This window comes from Mauremys reevesii, linkage group 14, assembly GCF_016161935.1.
Source record: "Mauremys reevesii isolate NIE-2019 linkage group 14, ASM1616193v1, whole genome shotgun sequence".
In the NCBI taxonomy this organism is placed as follows: Eukaryota; Metazoa; Chordata; order Testudines; family Geoemydidae; genus Mauremys; species Mauremys reevesii.
Genome location: NC_052636.1, coordinates 3,262,845 through 3,278,117, shown reverse-complemented (window position 1 = coordinate 3,278,117; position 15,273 = coordinate 3,262,845). Strand labels below are relative to the sequence as shown.

Here is a 15,273-nt window from a genome sequence, read left to right as displayed (position 1 = left end):
CCTTACACTTCTCACTATTGAATTTCATCCTGTTACTAATACTCCAGTTTACAAGGTCATCTAAATCTCCCTGGAGAATATCCCGATCCTCTTCCGAATTGACAATACCCCCCAACTTGGTGTCATCCGCAAACTTTATCAGCCCACTCCTACTCTTGGTTCCCAGGTCAGCAATAAATAGATTGAATAAAATCGGACCCAAAACCGAGCCTTGAGGAACTCCACTGGTAACCCCCCTCCAACCGGACAGGTCCCCCTTCAATACTACCCTCTGCAGTCTCCCCTTTAACCAGCTCCTTATCCACCTCTGGATTTTCACTTCGATCCCCATCTTTTCCAATTTAACCAGTAATTCTTCATGCGGTACCGTATCAAACGCCTTACTGAAATCCAGATATATGAGATCCACCGCATTTCCCTTGTCTAAAAAATCTGTTACTCTCTCAAAGAAGGAGATCAAGTTGGTTTGGCACGATCTACCTTTCGTAAATCCATGCTGTAATCTATCCCAGTTGCCATAACCACTCTCTCTTTTAAGATTTTTTCCATGACTTTGCATACTACAGATGTTAGACTAACAGGCCTATAATTCCCCGGGTCACTTTTTTTCCCCTTCTTGAATATAGGAACTACATTAGCTTATAGTGCACAGGGATCTCTGTAATGTCAGCTCATTAATATAGTTCACCTTCCCCTCAATATGGGAAAGATGTGCACAACAAGCCTGTGCTAACCAAGCTCAGCTTTTCCCCAAACACTTCACTCAAAATGCACTGATTAAGATAAAGCATAAAACAAGTTTATTAAGGGCAGAAAGGTAGATTTTAAGTAATTATTGTTAGAACAAAAAAGGAGCCGGTTGATCCAGATTCGGATATGAATACAGGCTTCTTTATTGCGTTTCTTGTTTCCCTTGACCCAACTATCGAGTAAGCACTGGATTAGTTACATCACATGCCTTTTATCTAAGTTTGTATGTAAACATCTACATCCGTTACAACACCCCAAAACTCCTTATTAAGTAGTAGAAACACTCATACAATTAGTATACCCACCCCTATCCACTATCACAGTATTACACATATCATAGAGGCGTTTTTACCTTGAAAATACCGTTCTTTGCAATAACGTGTTGCCACAAATTTCCCTAAACAGCAGTTCTCAGGGTATGGAGGAAGGGTCAATGAGCAGTTCTCGGGGAAGGGAGGAAGGGGCCATAAGCCAGGGCTTGTTTATGTAGCTGCATCAATGTCAATTCTTACAAGCAACAGAGAAAGGAAAATTTGGCAACTTATTTGTTAAGCAAAGAATTACTGCCTGCTTATGCCTTTGTCCCCAATGCATGTCAGCACATTAGCAGCTTCCCAGCTGTTTTACTGAACCCTAACGTATCCCAACAATTCTAAGTGGTAGCAAACAGATCAAAGCAAATTACTTAGCAGATAACCAAAAACTCAAACTAAGCCTAACATACTAGATGGATAGAATTTGAATTAGCAGTTTCTCACCCTGACTGATGCTACAAGCAGTCCACCAGGTTTCCATACACAAGCTAGAAATCCCTTTACCCTGGGACCAGCAGTTTCCCCCAGTTCAGTCTTTGTTCCTCAGGTGTTTCCAGGAGTTCTCTTGTGTGGGGAATGAGGCCAAGAGATGATGTCACACCCCACCTTATGTAGCTTTTCCATATGGCGGGAACCATTTGTTCCAAACTCAGTTCCCAGTCCAGTTTGTGGAAAAATACAGGTACCAAAATGGAATTCATTGTCATGTGGTCTAGTCACATGTCCTAGCATGTCCTGCTGAGTCATAGTAGCCATGACTCATAGGCTGGCTGAAACAATCACAGGAAGGCTAAGCTCTTCCACGGTCCATTGTCTTTGTTGATGAGCCATCAGCTCTGTCTGGCTTCTTCATTGTTGTACCTGAAAGGCTCGTTGTGGGTGATACCCAGAGTAAGCACATTTGAAATACAGAGTCAATATCCATAACTTCAAATACAAACATGATCCATGCACACAAATAGGATAATCATATTCAGCACATGACGCATCTTGCACAAAATGCATCATAATTATGTCCTAATCATATTATAACCATACCACTATGCTGAATATGGGGTGTAGTGTCAGATAGGGCCTAATTTCAAGGCACGGGATTTGGGAATGGAACTTCTCCTCTTTGTGGAACAGGAAATAACCCTCCAGCCAGGGCTGCGACAACTTCCCAGACTCCCAGTGCTGGAGCCTGAATCTACTGGCACTTCATTAGTTACTACCACCCGCAATCTTCGTGGTACTGCGAACTTTATCAGTGATGATTTTATATTCTGTTCTAGGTCATTGTTAAAGAATGTTAAATAGCACACGGGCAAAAAGCAATCCTTGTGGGAACCCGCTAGAAATAAATCCACTCGACCGTGGTTCCCCATTTACAATCCCAGTTTTTAATCTATTTAATGTATGCCGTTTTTATTTTGTATCATTGTAGTTTTTTAGTCAAAATATTGTGCTGAAACAAGTCATATGCCTTACAGAAGTCTAGATATATTACATCAATAATATTAGCTGCAACCAAACTTTTGATCTCATCTAATAAAGATATCCAGTTAGTTTGATAGGATCTATTTTCTCTAAACCTTTGTTAATAGGTACTAATTATATTACCTTCCTTTAATTCTTTATTAACGAAATCCAGTATCGACTGCTCCATTATTTTGCTCAGTATTGATATCAGACTGACACTCTTGTAATTAGCTGGGTCATCTCTTTTACACTTTTTAGTATTGGCACAGCATTAGCTTAATTCCAGTCTTCTGGAATTTTCCCAGTGTTCCAAGTCCTAATTACAATCAACATTAATAGTCCACCATGCTCCTCCACCAGGTCTTTAAAAACTCTTGGATACAAGTTATCTGGACCTGCTTATTTAAACATGTCTAACTGTAATAGCTGCTGTTTAATGTCCTTGTGAGTTCTTGTTGGAATGGAAAGAGTGTCGTCGTCAACATCTTACGATACGAGTACAGCATCTGTTTTTCTCCAAATCCAGGAGAGAACACTTATTGAACACTTTTACCTCTTCTGCATTATTTTTGATAAAATTCTGCCATTTCCGTCTAGTAATTTATCACTACCATTGTTAGGATTAATATACTTTTCAAAACTTCCTTCTTATTTTCATTGATTGGTCATTGATTTCTGATAGCTTCCCTTACCAATTTTCTACAATTCTGACCTTCTAACTCAGGGGTGAGCAACCTTTCAGAAGTCTTCATTTATTCACTCTAATTTAAGGTTTTGAGTGGGCCAGTAATACATTTTAACATTTTTAGAAGATCTTTAATATATAACTAAACTATCGTTGTATGTAAAGTAAATAAGGCTTTTAAAATGTTTAAGAAACTTCATTTAAAATTAAATTAAAATGCAGAGCCCCCCGGACTGGTGGCCAGGACCCGGGCATTGTGAGTGCCACTGAAAATCAGCTTGCGTGCTGCCTTCAGCACCCGTGCCATAGGTTGCCTATCCCTGTTCTAACTAATATTCTTTACTACTGACTTCCCTTTTCTTCCTTATATTTTATTTGGAGAGTGTTTCCTACCAGGGAGCCATTAGTAGGGTTCAGAGCCAGCCCCATCTCCTATATCAAACTCTGGCTAGTAGGTATGTGATAAATGTGATGACCCTGCCTCCGTCTGTCAGCTGGGAGACACAAAGGTTCTCTCTTTCTACCCTCTGATGCCGCCTGGCTGCTCTAAGCTAGGTGAGGTGGGACTCTGTTAACATGTGCCTCCTGGAGCTTCCATTTACCTGGTGCTGCTGTTCCGTGAATAGTGGGATTGTGAGTGGGGCAGCAGGTACTGAGTGTTGGACTGTTGCTCTTTCAGGGGCCGGTGACCTTCGAGGAGGTGGCTGTGTATTTCACCAGGGAGGAATGGGCTCTGCTGGACCCTGTTCAGAGAGCCCTCTACAGGGATGTCATGCAGGAGAACTATGAGACGGTGACCTCGCTGGGTAAGGAATCCTGTCCCCTGGGTTATTAGAACCTGTGGGGTCTCTGAAGAACCTGAGTAGTAATAACTTTATACTTTTATTCGTCATACAAGTTTTGACAAGTTCTTCTTCGAGTGATTGCTCCTATGCATTCCAATTAGGGGTGTGCGCGCGCTGCGTGCACGGTTCGTTGGAAGATTTTTACCCTAGCAACACTCGGTGGGTCGGCTGGGCGCCCCCCTGAGTGGCGCCGCTATAGCGCTAGATATATACCCCAGCCAACCCGTCCGCTCCTCAGTTCCTTCTTACCACCCGTGAGGGTTGTTGGAACAGTGGAGTGCTTCGTTGACCTCCACAGCCCTAGCGTTTTGCTGCTTTTCTTCTCATACTTGTTGTATATAGTTTGTTAAAAATAGTTAGATTAGTTTAAGTAGTTTGTTGTAGTTAGTGTTAGTTAGTTAGGGGAAATTGAGGGGCCTAGCCCTTCTTTTCCCAACCCGGTGCAGGCTCATGCCCAAGGCACCGGGATTTAAGCCGTGCTCGGCCTGCCAGCGGCCAGTGCCGATTGGAGACCCTCACAACTCCTGCCTGCGGTGCTTAGGAGAGTCTCATCTTACAGATAAGTGCCGCATTTGCAAGTCATTTAACCCAAGGACAAAGAAGGAGCAGGACTTTCGTTTGAAGCAGCTCCTGATGGAATCGGCACTTAGCCCTGCAGTGCCGACACCGACCGCTCCGCAGACCTCGTCGGTGCGGAGCGCTCCAACGGTTCCTGACCGTTCCGGTACCGAGGCCATGAAGAAACAGCCGGCACCGGCACCCTGGCACCGTTCCCTCTCTCCCTCGAGGAAACGTAAGCCAGCGCAGACGTCCTCCAAGGCCTCGGCACCAGGACCTCTCGCCCAACCACCGGCACCGACAGCGTATAAACACTGTGCTGTACCATTGACTCCGGCACCGCAAGGGCCGTCGAGTCCAGTACCTCCTTGCTCCCCGGTGCATACCGCGGTCGAGCTCGCTGTCCCGTCGACACCTGAAACCTTTTCGACAGTGAGAGAACTCATTGCGTTGACGGAGCCAACGCATACTCAACCCCCGGCACCTCCGGTGCGGGTTGTTAAATCAGCGGGTAAGCCGGCTATCATGCGGCCTCCTTCCCCTGACAGACTGGAGAGACGGTACTCCAGGTCCCGGTCCCAATCCCAGAGACGTTCACGCTCACGCCGCTCCAGATCTCGGCACCGCTCGCAGTCCCGGTACCGCTCTCCATTGCGGTACCGGTCGTACTCGCGGAGGCGTTCCCGGTCCCGCTCTCCGGACCGGCATTACCGGCACCGATCCAGCTCTCGGTATCGTTCCCGGTACCGGTTCCCAGTCGACCTTCTGGCACGGTCGATGGTCCTGGTCTCATTCCCGGCACCGCGAGGACCGGCACCATTCCCTGGCACCATCCAGGAACGTACCTGCAGTGTCGACGGCGCAGTCACAGAGTCTCTCCGCCCCGCCGTGGCCTTCAAGACAGCCATCTGTCTCCTCTCAGGCAGACAGCGCCGTTGATCAGCGCACTGAGCCTCAAGGGCAAGACCAGGGGCCTCCTCAATGGGGCTTCTGGACTCCATGGGCCTACCATGAGACTCAAGGAGTGCCCTTTTCCACCCAGCGCTCCAGGACATCCGACCACAGAGCGCCTGAGGCTACGGTCAGCAGACCTCCTCCCACAACCGTGGTAGAGGAGCCACTGACATCCACGGATGCAGAACATCCCCTGGTTGCTGAGGCTCCGCAGCAGCTCGATGAGCCCCCGCCGGACACGCTGCTCCCAGGCCTATCATCCTCTTCCTCACTGGATGAGGCCATAGCTGGGGCATCCTCCTCGGGCCCTCCTCTGATCGACCTTCGGGCCCATCAGGACTTGCTACGACGGGTGGCCCAAAACATAAACCTGCCAGTTGAGGAGGTGGCAGAGGATGATGACCCCGTCGTTAGCATAATCGGAGCAGATGCGCCTCTTCGTGTGGCCCTGCCCTTCATCCGCACTATACAGCGGAATGCGGACACTGTCTGGCAATCACCAGCTTCGATCCCGCCCACCGCTCGGGGAGTGGAGAGAAAATACCCGGTCCCATCTAAGGGATACGAGTATCTCTACACACACCCAGCTCCGTGCTCATTGGTGGTCCAGTCGGTTAACGACCGTGAGCGACATGGCCAGCCAGCGCCCAAATCCAAGGAGGCGCGGCGCATGGACCTTTTGGGCCGTAAGGTCTATTCGGCCGGGGGCCTCCAGTTGAGAGTCGCCAGCCAGCTGGCTCTCCTCAGTAGGTACACCTATAACACCTTGGTGTCCCTCTCGAAGTTCTCTGAGCTTGTGCCTTCCGACTCCCGGCCTGAGTTCACGGCCCTTGTTGAGGAGGGTAAAAAGGCATCCCGGTCGGCCCTCCAAGCCTCTCTGGACTCTGCAGATTCGGGAGCCAGGACTTTGGCCTCTGGAGTGACTATGAGGAGAATTTCGTGGCTTCAGGCCTCCACGTTGCCGCCGGAGGTCCAGCACACCATCCAGGACTTGCTGTTTGATGGCCAGGGTCTCTTTTCTGAAAAGACAGACTCATGGCTGCAGACCCTCAAGGATGGTCGAATCACCATTTGCTCCCTGGGCATGCACACGCCGGTTACCCAGCGGAGATCCTTCCGGCCACAACCATACCGCCCGTTTAAGCAGCCCAGACCGCGCCCCGATAATAGGCGCAGGGGCAGAGTGAACTGGCGCAAGCAGTCGGGCAATCAGGGAAACCAGTCCCAACCCCGCCCTCCAAGCCTTCCTCAGGACCCAAGCAAAACTTTTGATGGGACGCTCGAGGACGGCCCATCAGTTTCTTTACCGGATCCTTCCCCGTTGTTTTTCAACTGTCTTTCCCGCTTCCTACCGGCCTGGTCCCAGATAACAACAGACAACTTGGTACTTCGCACAGTGGAGTCTGGTTACCGCCTCCAGTTTGTTTCTCCCCCTCCCTCCCACCCACCCTACCCATCCCTCTTCAGGGACCCCTCTCACGAGCAATTCCTCTTGCAAGAGGTCGAGACTCTGTTGAGTTTGGGTGCCATAGAGGAGGTGCCGGAAGGCATACGGGGCAGGGGATTTTATTCCTGATATTTCCTAATCCCCAAAGCGAAGGGAGGTCTGCGACCAATCCTCGACCTCCGAGAGCTCAACAGATTTCTGGTCAAGCTCAAGTTTCGCATGGTAACCCTGGGGACCATTATTCCCTCCCTGGATCCGGGAGACTGGTTTGCCACCCTCGACATGAAAGACGCGTATTTCCATATTATGATTTACCCTCCTCATCGACGCTACCTGTGCTTTGTTGTCAACCACCAGCACTACCAGTTTACGGTGCTCCCCTTCGGCCTCTCCACGGCACCGAGGGTCTTCACCAAGTGTATGGCGGTGGTCGCCGCGGCCCTTCGACGTCGGCGGATACATGTGTACCCGTATCTCGACGACTGGCTGGTCCGCGGGATGCCCCAGCAGCTCGTAGCACAGCAAATGGCCGAGATCCTAGGCCTGTTTCAACACCTAGGCCTTATGATCAACGCCGAGAAGTCTACTTTGACTCCAACGCAGAGGATAGAATTCATCGGCGCTGTCCTGGACTCCAATCTAGCCCGGGCCTGCCTCCCTCTGCCTCGGCACCAGGCCATGGCTTCCATCATCCGAAGCCTGCAGTCCTTCCCGACGACAATGGTGCGCACCTGCCTCAGCCTCCTAGGCCACATGGCAGCGTGCACTTTCGTGACCCCATACACGAGACTCCACCTTCGCACCTTTCAAACGTGGTTGGCGTTGGTTTACCGCCCGCACAGGGACTCCATAGACACGGTGGTCACGATCCCGCCGTCAGTCCTCGTCTCGCTCAACTGGTGGTTAGACCCGGGGGTGGTGTATCCCGGGGTTCCGTTCCGCCCCCCTCATCTCTCCATCACTTTAACTACAGACGCCTCGGCCATGGGGTGGGGTGCGCACCTCGGCAGCCTACACACTCAAGGGCTTTGGTCACCTCGCGAGCTGACCCTCCACATCGTCAGGGAACTGCGAGCGGTTCGCTTAGCATGCCAAACCTTTCACTCCCAACTCCAAGGTCGCTGCATGTGTGTCCTCACCGACAACACGACAGCGATGTTCTACATCCACAAGCAGGGCGGAGCACGCTCCTCCCGGCTTTGCACGGAAGCGATGCAACTGTGGGACTTCTGCATAGCCCACTCCATTCATATGGTGGCATCGTTTCTCCCGGGAGTGCAGAACACACTGGCAGACCGCCTCAGCAGGTCCTTCCTCTCCCACGAGTGGTCCCTTCGTCCCGATGTGGTGCACACAATTTTCCAGAGGTGGGGTTTTCCCCGGATAGACCTTTTTGCCTCCAGGGAGAACAGGAAATGCCATCTGTTCTGTTCCTACCGGGGCGGCTCCCAGGGCTCTCTCTCGGACGCATTCCTCCTCCCGTGGAACGATCGCTTGCTGTATGCCTTCCCTCCATTCCCCCTCGTACACCGGGTGCTGCTCAAGCTCCGGAGGGACAGGGCCCACCTCATTCTCATTGCTCTGGCGTGGCCGAGACAGCACTGGTACACCCTGCTGTTCGACCTATCAGTGGCAGATCCTATTCCCCTCCCGCTATGGCCGGACCTCATAACACAGGACTTCGGCAGGCTTCGCCACCCGGACCTACAGTCCCTCCACCTGACAGCTTGGCTCCTGCATGGCTAACCCGAGCAGAGCGGGACTGTTCCGCTGCAGTGCAGCAGGTGCTGCTAGAGAGCAGGAAGCCTTCCACTCGGTCGACTTACCTCGCCAAGTGGAAGCGTTTCGCGCTCTGGTGCGATCAGAAAGGTCTCAACCCACTCCTGATACCTGTTCCCAAGATACTGGACTATCTCTGGTCCCTCAAGGAGCAAGGCCTCGCAATCTCCTCCTTGAAAGTGCACCTGGCGGCAATTTCCGCTTTTAGGCCCAGCATAGGAGAACGTTCCATCTTCTCCAATCCACATGGTTTCCTGTTTTCTGAAGGGGCTAGAACGATTATACCCTCCAGTACGACGCCCCACCTCGACCTGGGATCTGAACTTGGTCTTAGCCAAGCTTACGGGAGCCCCCTTTGAGCCCTTGGCCACATGTTCCCTTCTCTACTTGTCCTGGAAAACGGCCTTCCTCGTCGCAATTACTTCGGCGCAACGAGTCTCTGAGCTTCGTGCCCTAACGGCTGACCCGCCGTATACTATCTTCCATAAGGACAAAGTGCAGCTTCGGCCACACCCCGCCTTCCTGCCTAAGGTGGTGTCGGCTTTCCATGTGAACCAGGACATCTTCCTCCCGGTCTTCTTCCCGAAGCCGCACGCATCCCGTAGGGAACAACAGCTTCATAGCCTCGACGTGCGTAGGGCCCTTGCTTTTTACATAGACCGAACGAAGCCTTTCCGCCGCTCGCCCCAGCTCTTTGTGGCGGTAGCAGATCACATGAAGGGCATGCCAGTCTCTTCCCAGCGGATTTCGGCCTGGGTGACGTCATGTATCAGGACATGCTACGAGCTCGCTCAGGTTCCGGCTGGTCATCTCTCCGCTCACTTTACAAGAGCGCAAGCCTCTTCTGCCGCCTTCCTGGCCCATGTCCCCATTCAGGACATCTGTCGGGCGGCGACACACCTTTGCTTCCCACTACGCACTGGTGCAACAGTCCAGAGACGATGCAGCCTTCGGCTCAGCGGTCTTACACTCTGCCACATCTCACTCCGACCCCACCACCTAGGTAAGGCTTGGGAATCACCTAACTGGAATGCATAGGAGCAATCACTCGAAGAAGAAAAGATGGTTACTCACCGGATGTGTTGCTCCTATCCATTCCAGACCCGCCCTCCTTCCCCACTGTCAGAGTAGCTGGCAAGAAGGAACTGAGGAGCGGACGGGTCGGCTGGGGTATATATCTAGCCCTATAGCGGCGCCACTCCAGGGGGCGCCCAGCCGACCCACCGAGTGTTGATAGGGTAAAAATCTTCCGATGAACCGTGCACGCGGCGTGCGCACACCCCTAACTGGAATGGATACAAGCAACACATCTTGAAGAACAACAGTTACAACGGTGAGTAACCGTCTTTTTCCTTGCCCCCCCTTTTTTTGCCTTATTTCCCACCCACTAGTATCATTTTTGGACATGTGCCTTTTTGGTGCTGTCACACATTTTAAAATTGCATTGAATGTATCCTTATTGGCTACATTAGTAACTATATTAATCACTGTAGCTTTCATGCCTTTTCCTCATTTTAAGAGGAAAATATTCTGCCTGTAGAATTCTAAATTGAGTAAATAGGTGTGTGACTCATGCCTGGCTTGTGTGACAGTCAGATGAGCTCTTTTAGGAGAGTGTGTAATGTTGCCGTTCAGGATCCCATGGGTGAAGGGATAAGCGAGCCGTGGGAGGGACGGAGACGGGGGGTAGTAGATATGCCAGGACATGGGGCGGGTGTGTGCAGGGTTAGAGCTAAGAAGCAGCAGGGAGGTAGGAGGCTGTGAGAGACGAGGAGAAAATACAAGAAGTTCTCAAGGTGCCGGGAGGTGGTGCTGGCTGAGAGTAATGGGAAGAAGCGGAGGGGAGTGTGGGGGAGGGGCACCCAGGAAGTGGGGTGGGTGGGTCAGTGGGAGGGAGGAGAGGTTTGGGGATCTGGAGCTGTGGGGGATCCCAGACCTTTAACCCCAAATCCCTACTGAAGCCTTGTTGCTTTAGAGCCTCCACTCCAGTTTTATTTCTGTTCAGTTTCACTTTATTATACATTTTTTCCCCAAATATTATTATTTTAACTCTTGACCTCCCTCTCCCACTCATTACCCCCCTCCTCACATAACCTCCCCATCTCCTATGCACAGCGACCCCGGCCACCGATCCTGAGTCCTTGCTGCATCCTCCCTCCCAGAGCAGGGCCCCTACCCAGGCACAAATGGGCACTTCGTTGATGATGTCACAGGGTGGTATAGTCTGTACAATTTTTACACCTATAAGATTACATATTCCGAAGCCCTTCACACCAGTCGGGCTTATCTCTATACGCCGATACCGTCTGTTCCCTTCCCAGCTCTGATGCCGCAGAGCCTTGCCTGTGTCCCTGTTCCCGCTCTCCCCCTAACCAACATTCGACATTCATGGGGCCTCATCTGGAGCACTGTGTCCAGTTTTGGGCCCAACACTATAAGAAGGATGTGGAAAAATTGGAAAGCATCCAGCGGGGGGCATCAAAAATGGTTAGGGGACTGGAACACATGACTTCTGAGGAGAGGCTGAGGGGATTGGGATTGTTTAGCCTGCAGAAGAGAAGAATGAGGGGGAATTTGATAGCTGCTTTCAACTACCTGAAGGGGGGTTCCAAAGAGGATGGATCTAGACTGTTCTCAGTGGTAGCAGATGACAGAACAAAGAGTAATGATTTCAAGTTGCAGTGGGGGAGGTTTAGGTTGGATATTAGGAAACACTATTTCACTAGGAGGGTGGTGAAGCCCGGGGATGGGTTCCCTAGGGAGGTGGTGGAGTCTCCTTCCTTAGAGGTTTTTAAGGTCAGGCTTGACAAAGCCTTGGCTGGGATGATTTAGTTGGGGATTGGTCCTGCTTTTAGCAGGGGTGGAACTAGATAACCTCCTGAGGTCCCTTCCAACCCTGAGATTCTATGATTCCAATTTCCTTCCACCCTCCTGTTTGACCTCATTTATTGAGTAATATTATCAGCTATACCTTAACCAATCATTGTGCTGAAATTTAACTAACCAATTCTAACATATTGTGACATAATTCTCTAACCCAGGCGTTGGCCACTTTTCAGAAGTGATGTGCTGAGTTTTCATTTATTCACTCTAATTTAAGATTTCATGTGCCAATAATACATTTTAACGTTTTTAGAAAGTCTCTTTCTATAAGTCTATAATACATAATTAAACTATTGTATGTAAAGTCAGTAAGGTTTTTAAAATGTTTAAGAAGCTTCATTTAAAATTAAATTAAAATGCAGAGCCTTCTGGACCGGTAGCCAGGACCTGGGCAGTGTGAGTGCCACTGAAAATCAGCTCATGTGCCGCCATAGGTTGCCTACTCCTGCTCTAACCAATTATAAACCACTACCCTAATTAACTTACACCTGGCAACATTAATTATACAGGAGAGAGAAACAATTAGAGAACCAGACTGATTAACAATATAAAAGTGGTGGCCATAAAGATAAAGCAATACAGAAATGAGGGTTTCACAACCACAACCATTGATAAGTGATTTCTTGCCAGTCACAATGCTATCAAATTAAGGTTTCTTTAACCATCTTAAGATCCGGACAGGATTATCTTCCTAACAGCCCAATAGCACCTTATTTCAGTGTGACTGGTTTGGGATGTGAGGATGTGACCCTTCGCTTCCCAGCTTAGCCAAAGTCCTTAGCCTAAGAACAAGGCCTCAGACTATCCTAGTGAGAGAAGGCCCAGACACAGGCAGACTGTGATTTTGATTCTTTGTTTTCATACTCCTGTAACTAGCTAAGTGATAAAAATACACCTAAGTGTGTGGGGAAGGCTTTGCAGGCAGGCCTGAATATCGCCATTCTAACAGAGGGTTCTACCCCTTCCCCCATGCTATGTCTGTCTTGTCTATTTAGACTGTAAATTCTTCAGAGCATGGGCCATCTACTATTCTGCATTTATACTGTGCCTAGCACAACGGAGACACACTGTTAGTTGGTCCTTAGGCACTAAGGTAATGTGTATGATTAATAATAATAATAACTCTCCTGCCACTTGGAGCCAAGGAAGCTGGTCTTGGGATGTTACTGCTTAAAAATGAGCTGGGGGTAAAACCATGGACTATTCTTTGTGACAAGCATCCCACAAATTCCACTGACCTTCCTGGTTTTCTTTGCCTGGCATAGGGTTTCTATATTCCAAACCTGATGTGGTCTCACAGCTGGAACGAGGGGAAGAGCCGTGGGTCCAGGACCTCCAGGGTTCTGAGAATGAAGTGCTCCCGAGAGGTGCCTGCAGAGGTGAGGACTTGGTTAAAGCAAGTAAAAAACTGTCCGTGAATACAGGAAACATTTGGGATGCCCTACAAAGACTCTGTTCAGGATTGTTCCCTGCAGATGTGGAATAATTAGGCAGATGTCACTCATGCCTTCCCACCTATCCTGACTAACAACTGGCAGCAGATCCCTACCTGATCCCACTTTGTCCTGCATGTTCTGGTGAAATGCAGACCAAAACTGATCCCTTCCTCTCTCCTCTGGGGAAAATCAGCTCCTGATAGGTTTGATCTCTCCTGCACATATTTTGGTTTGTTCATCCCTTTTTAAATTCCTGTCTCTGAGATTTTCTTTCTCTCAGGCACAGGTAATAATAAATAATAATAATTGGAGATATACCAATCTCCTAGAACTGGAAGGGAACTTGAAAGGTCATTGAGTCCAGCCCCCTGCCTTCACTAGCAGGACCAATTTTTGCCCCAGATGCCTAAGTGGCCTCCTCAAGGATTGAACTCACAACCCTGGGTTTAGCAGGCTAATGCTCAAACCACTGAGCTATCCCTCCCCCCACAGGGAGTGACCTATGCCTGGATTTTCTCTGTCTCCCATCAGGTGAGAGGATGGTGCATGAGAATGAGGAGCAGAAACCCCAGCAGGAAGATGCTGAGCAAGGAGAACCACATGGGTTATCAGGAAGACCCAAAGGGAATGTTTCCAGGAGTTGTGCACTCCGAGAAAAAGTAAAAGCCTGTGAGACTCTGCACAGGCCAGAGGAGAACTTCAGTAGCCACTCAGACCTTATTACACATGAGAGAATCAACTTGGAAGAGACACGCTACACATGCCACGAGTGTGGGGAAAGCTTCAGTCAGCGCTCAATCCTTATCACACATCAGAGAATCCACACAAGAGAGACGCCCTTCACATGCCATGAGTGTGGGAAAAGCTTCAATCGGCGCTCACACCTTATCAGACATCAGAGAATCCACACAGGGGAGCTGCCCTACACGTGCGCTGAGTGTGGGAAAAGCTTCAGGCAGAGCTCTCACCTTATCAGACATCAGAGAATCCACACAGGGGAGACGCCCTACACGTGCGCTGAGTGCGGGAACAGCTTCAGTCAGCGCTCACACCTTATCACACATCAGAGAATCCACACAGGGGAGATGCCCTACACATGCCATGAGTGCGGGGAAAGCTTCAATTGGCGCTCACACCTTATCAGACATCAGAGAATCCACACAGGAGAGACGCCGTACACGTGCTCTGAGTGCGGGAAAAGCTTCGATCGGCGCTCAAACCTTATCACACATCAGAGAATCCACACAGGGGAGACACCCTACATATGCTCTGAGTGCGGGAAAAGCTTCAGTCAGCGCTCAAACCTTATCACACATCAGAGAATCCACACAGGGGAGACGCCCTACACATGCGCTGAGTGCGGGAAAAGCTTCAATCAGCCCTCACACCTTATCACACATCGGAGAATCCACACAGGAGAGACGCCCTACACATGCTCTGAGTGCGGGAAAAGCTTCAGTCAGCGCTCAATCCTTATCAGACATCAGATAATCCACACAGGAGAGATGCCATACACATGCGCTGAGTGCGGGAAAAGCTTCAGTCGGAGCTCACACCTTATCAGACATCAGAGAATCCACACAGGGGAGACGCCCTACACGTGCTCTGAGTGCGGGAAAAGCTTCAGTCAGCGCTCAAACCTTATCACACATCAGAGAATCCACAGATGAGAGCTACCCTACACATGCTCTGAGTGTGGGTAAAGTTTAATTGAGCATTCTGACTTTGTCAGACATCGTAGAATCCACAGTGGAGAGAGACCCTACACATGCTCTGCATTTGGGAAAAGCTTCAATCAGATGTCATTCCCTATTAGATATCAGAAAATCCAAATGGGAGAGAACTGTAAGAAATACATTTATTTAGGGCTTCCCAAAGATTTGTTTTAAAAAAAATCACATTTGCTAATTCCAATATAGTGAACTTTGCACCATCTTCACTGTGGTCTCTCAGCTCTGCCAGATGAGTTGTCTGCTTCTGCCTTTTGCAGCTCACCCTTCTTTGGGGTCAGTCCTGTGATCTTTTCTATCAGCTCCTTTCCTTTTGACTTATAGGAGAGTGTGTCCCTCCAGCCAGGAATTTCATCAGCTCCAGGTCGGGGAGAGAGAGAGTTGATGCCAACAAGCTACCCTGAGGCAAAAGTTATCTGTGCCTTACATCC

The 15,273-nt window shown here is 49.7% G+C and overlaps 1 protein-coding gene across 1 annotated transcript in view; it reads left to right on the top strand.

Annotated features, from left to right (window-relative positions):
- The window catches only part of LOC120381422 (zinc finger protein 850-like), a 105,851-nt gene extending 90,945 nt beyond the window's left edge, over positions 1-14,906 (top strand). The window contains exon 3 of the mRNA XM_039499611.1: positions 13,978-14,906. Within this exon, the coding sequence (XP_039355545.1) occupies positions 13,978-14,782 (805 nt within the window). The 3' untranslated portion in view covers positions 14,783-14,906. The remainder of the gene's footprint in view (positions 1-13,977) is intronic.
- The last annotated feature ends 367 nt before the right edge of the window (positions 14,907-15,273 follow it).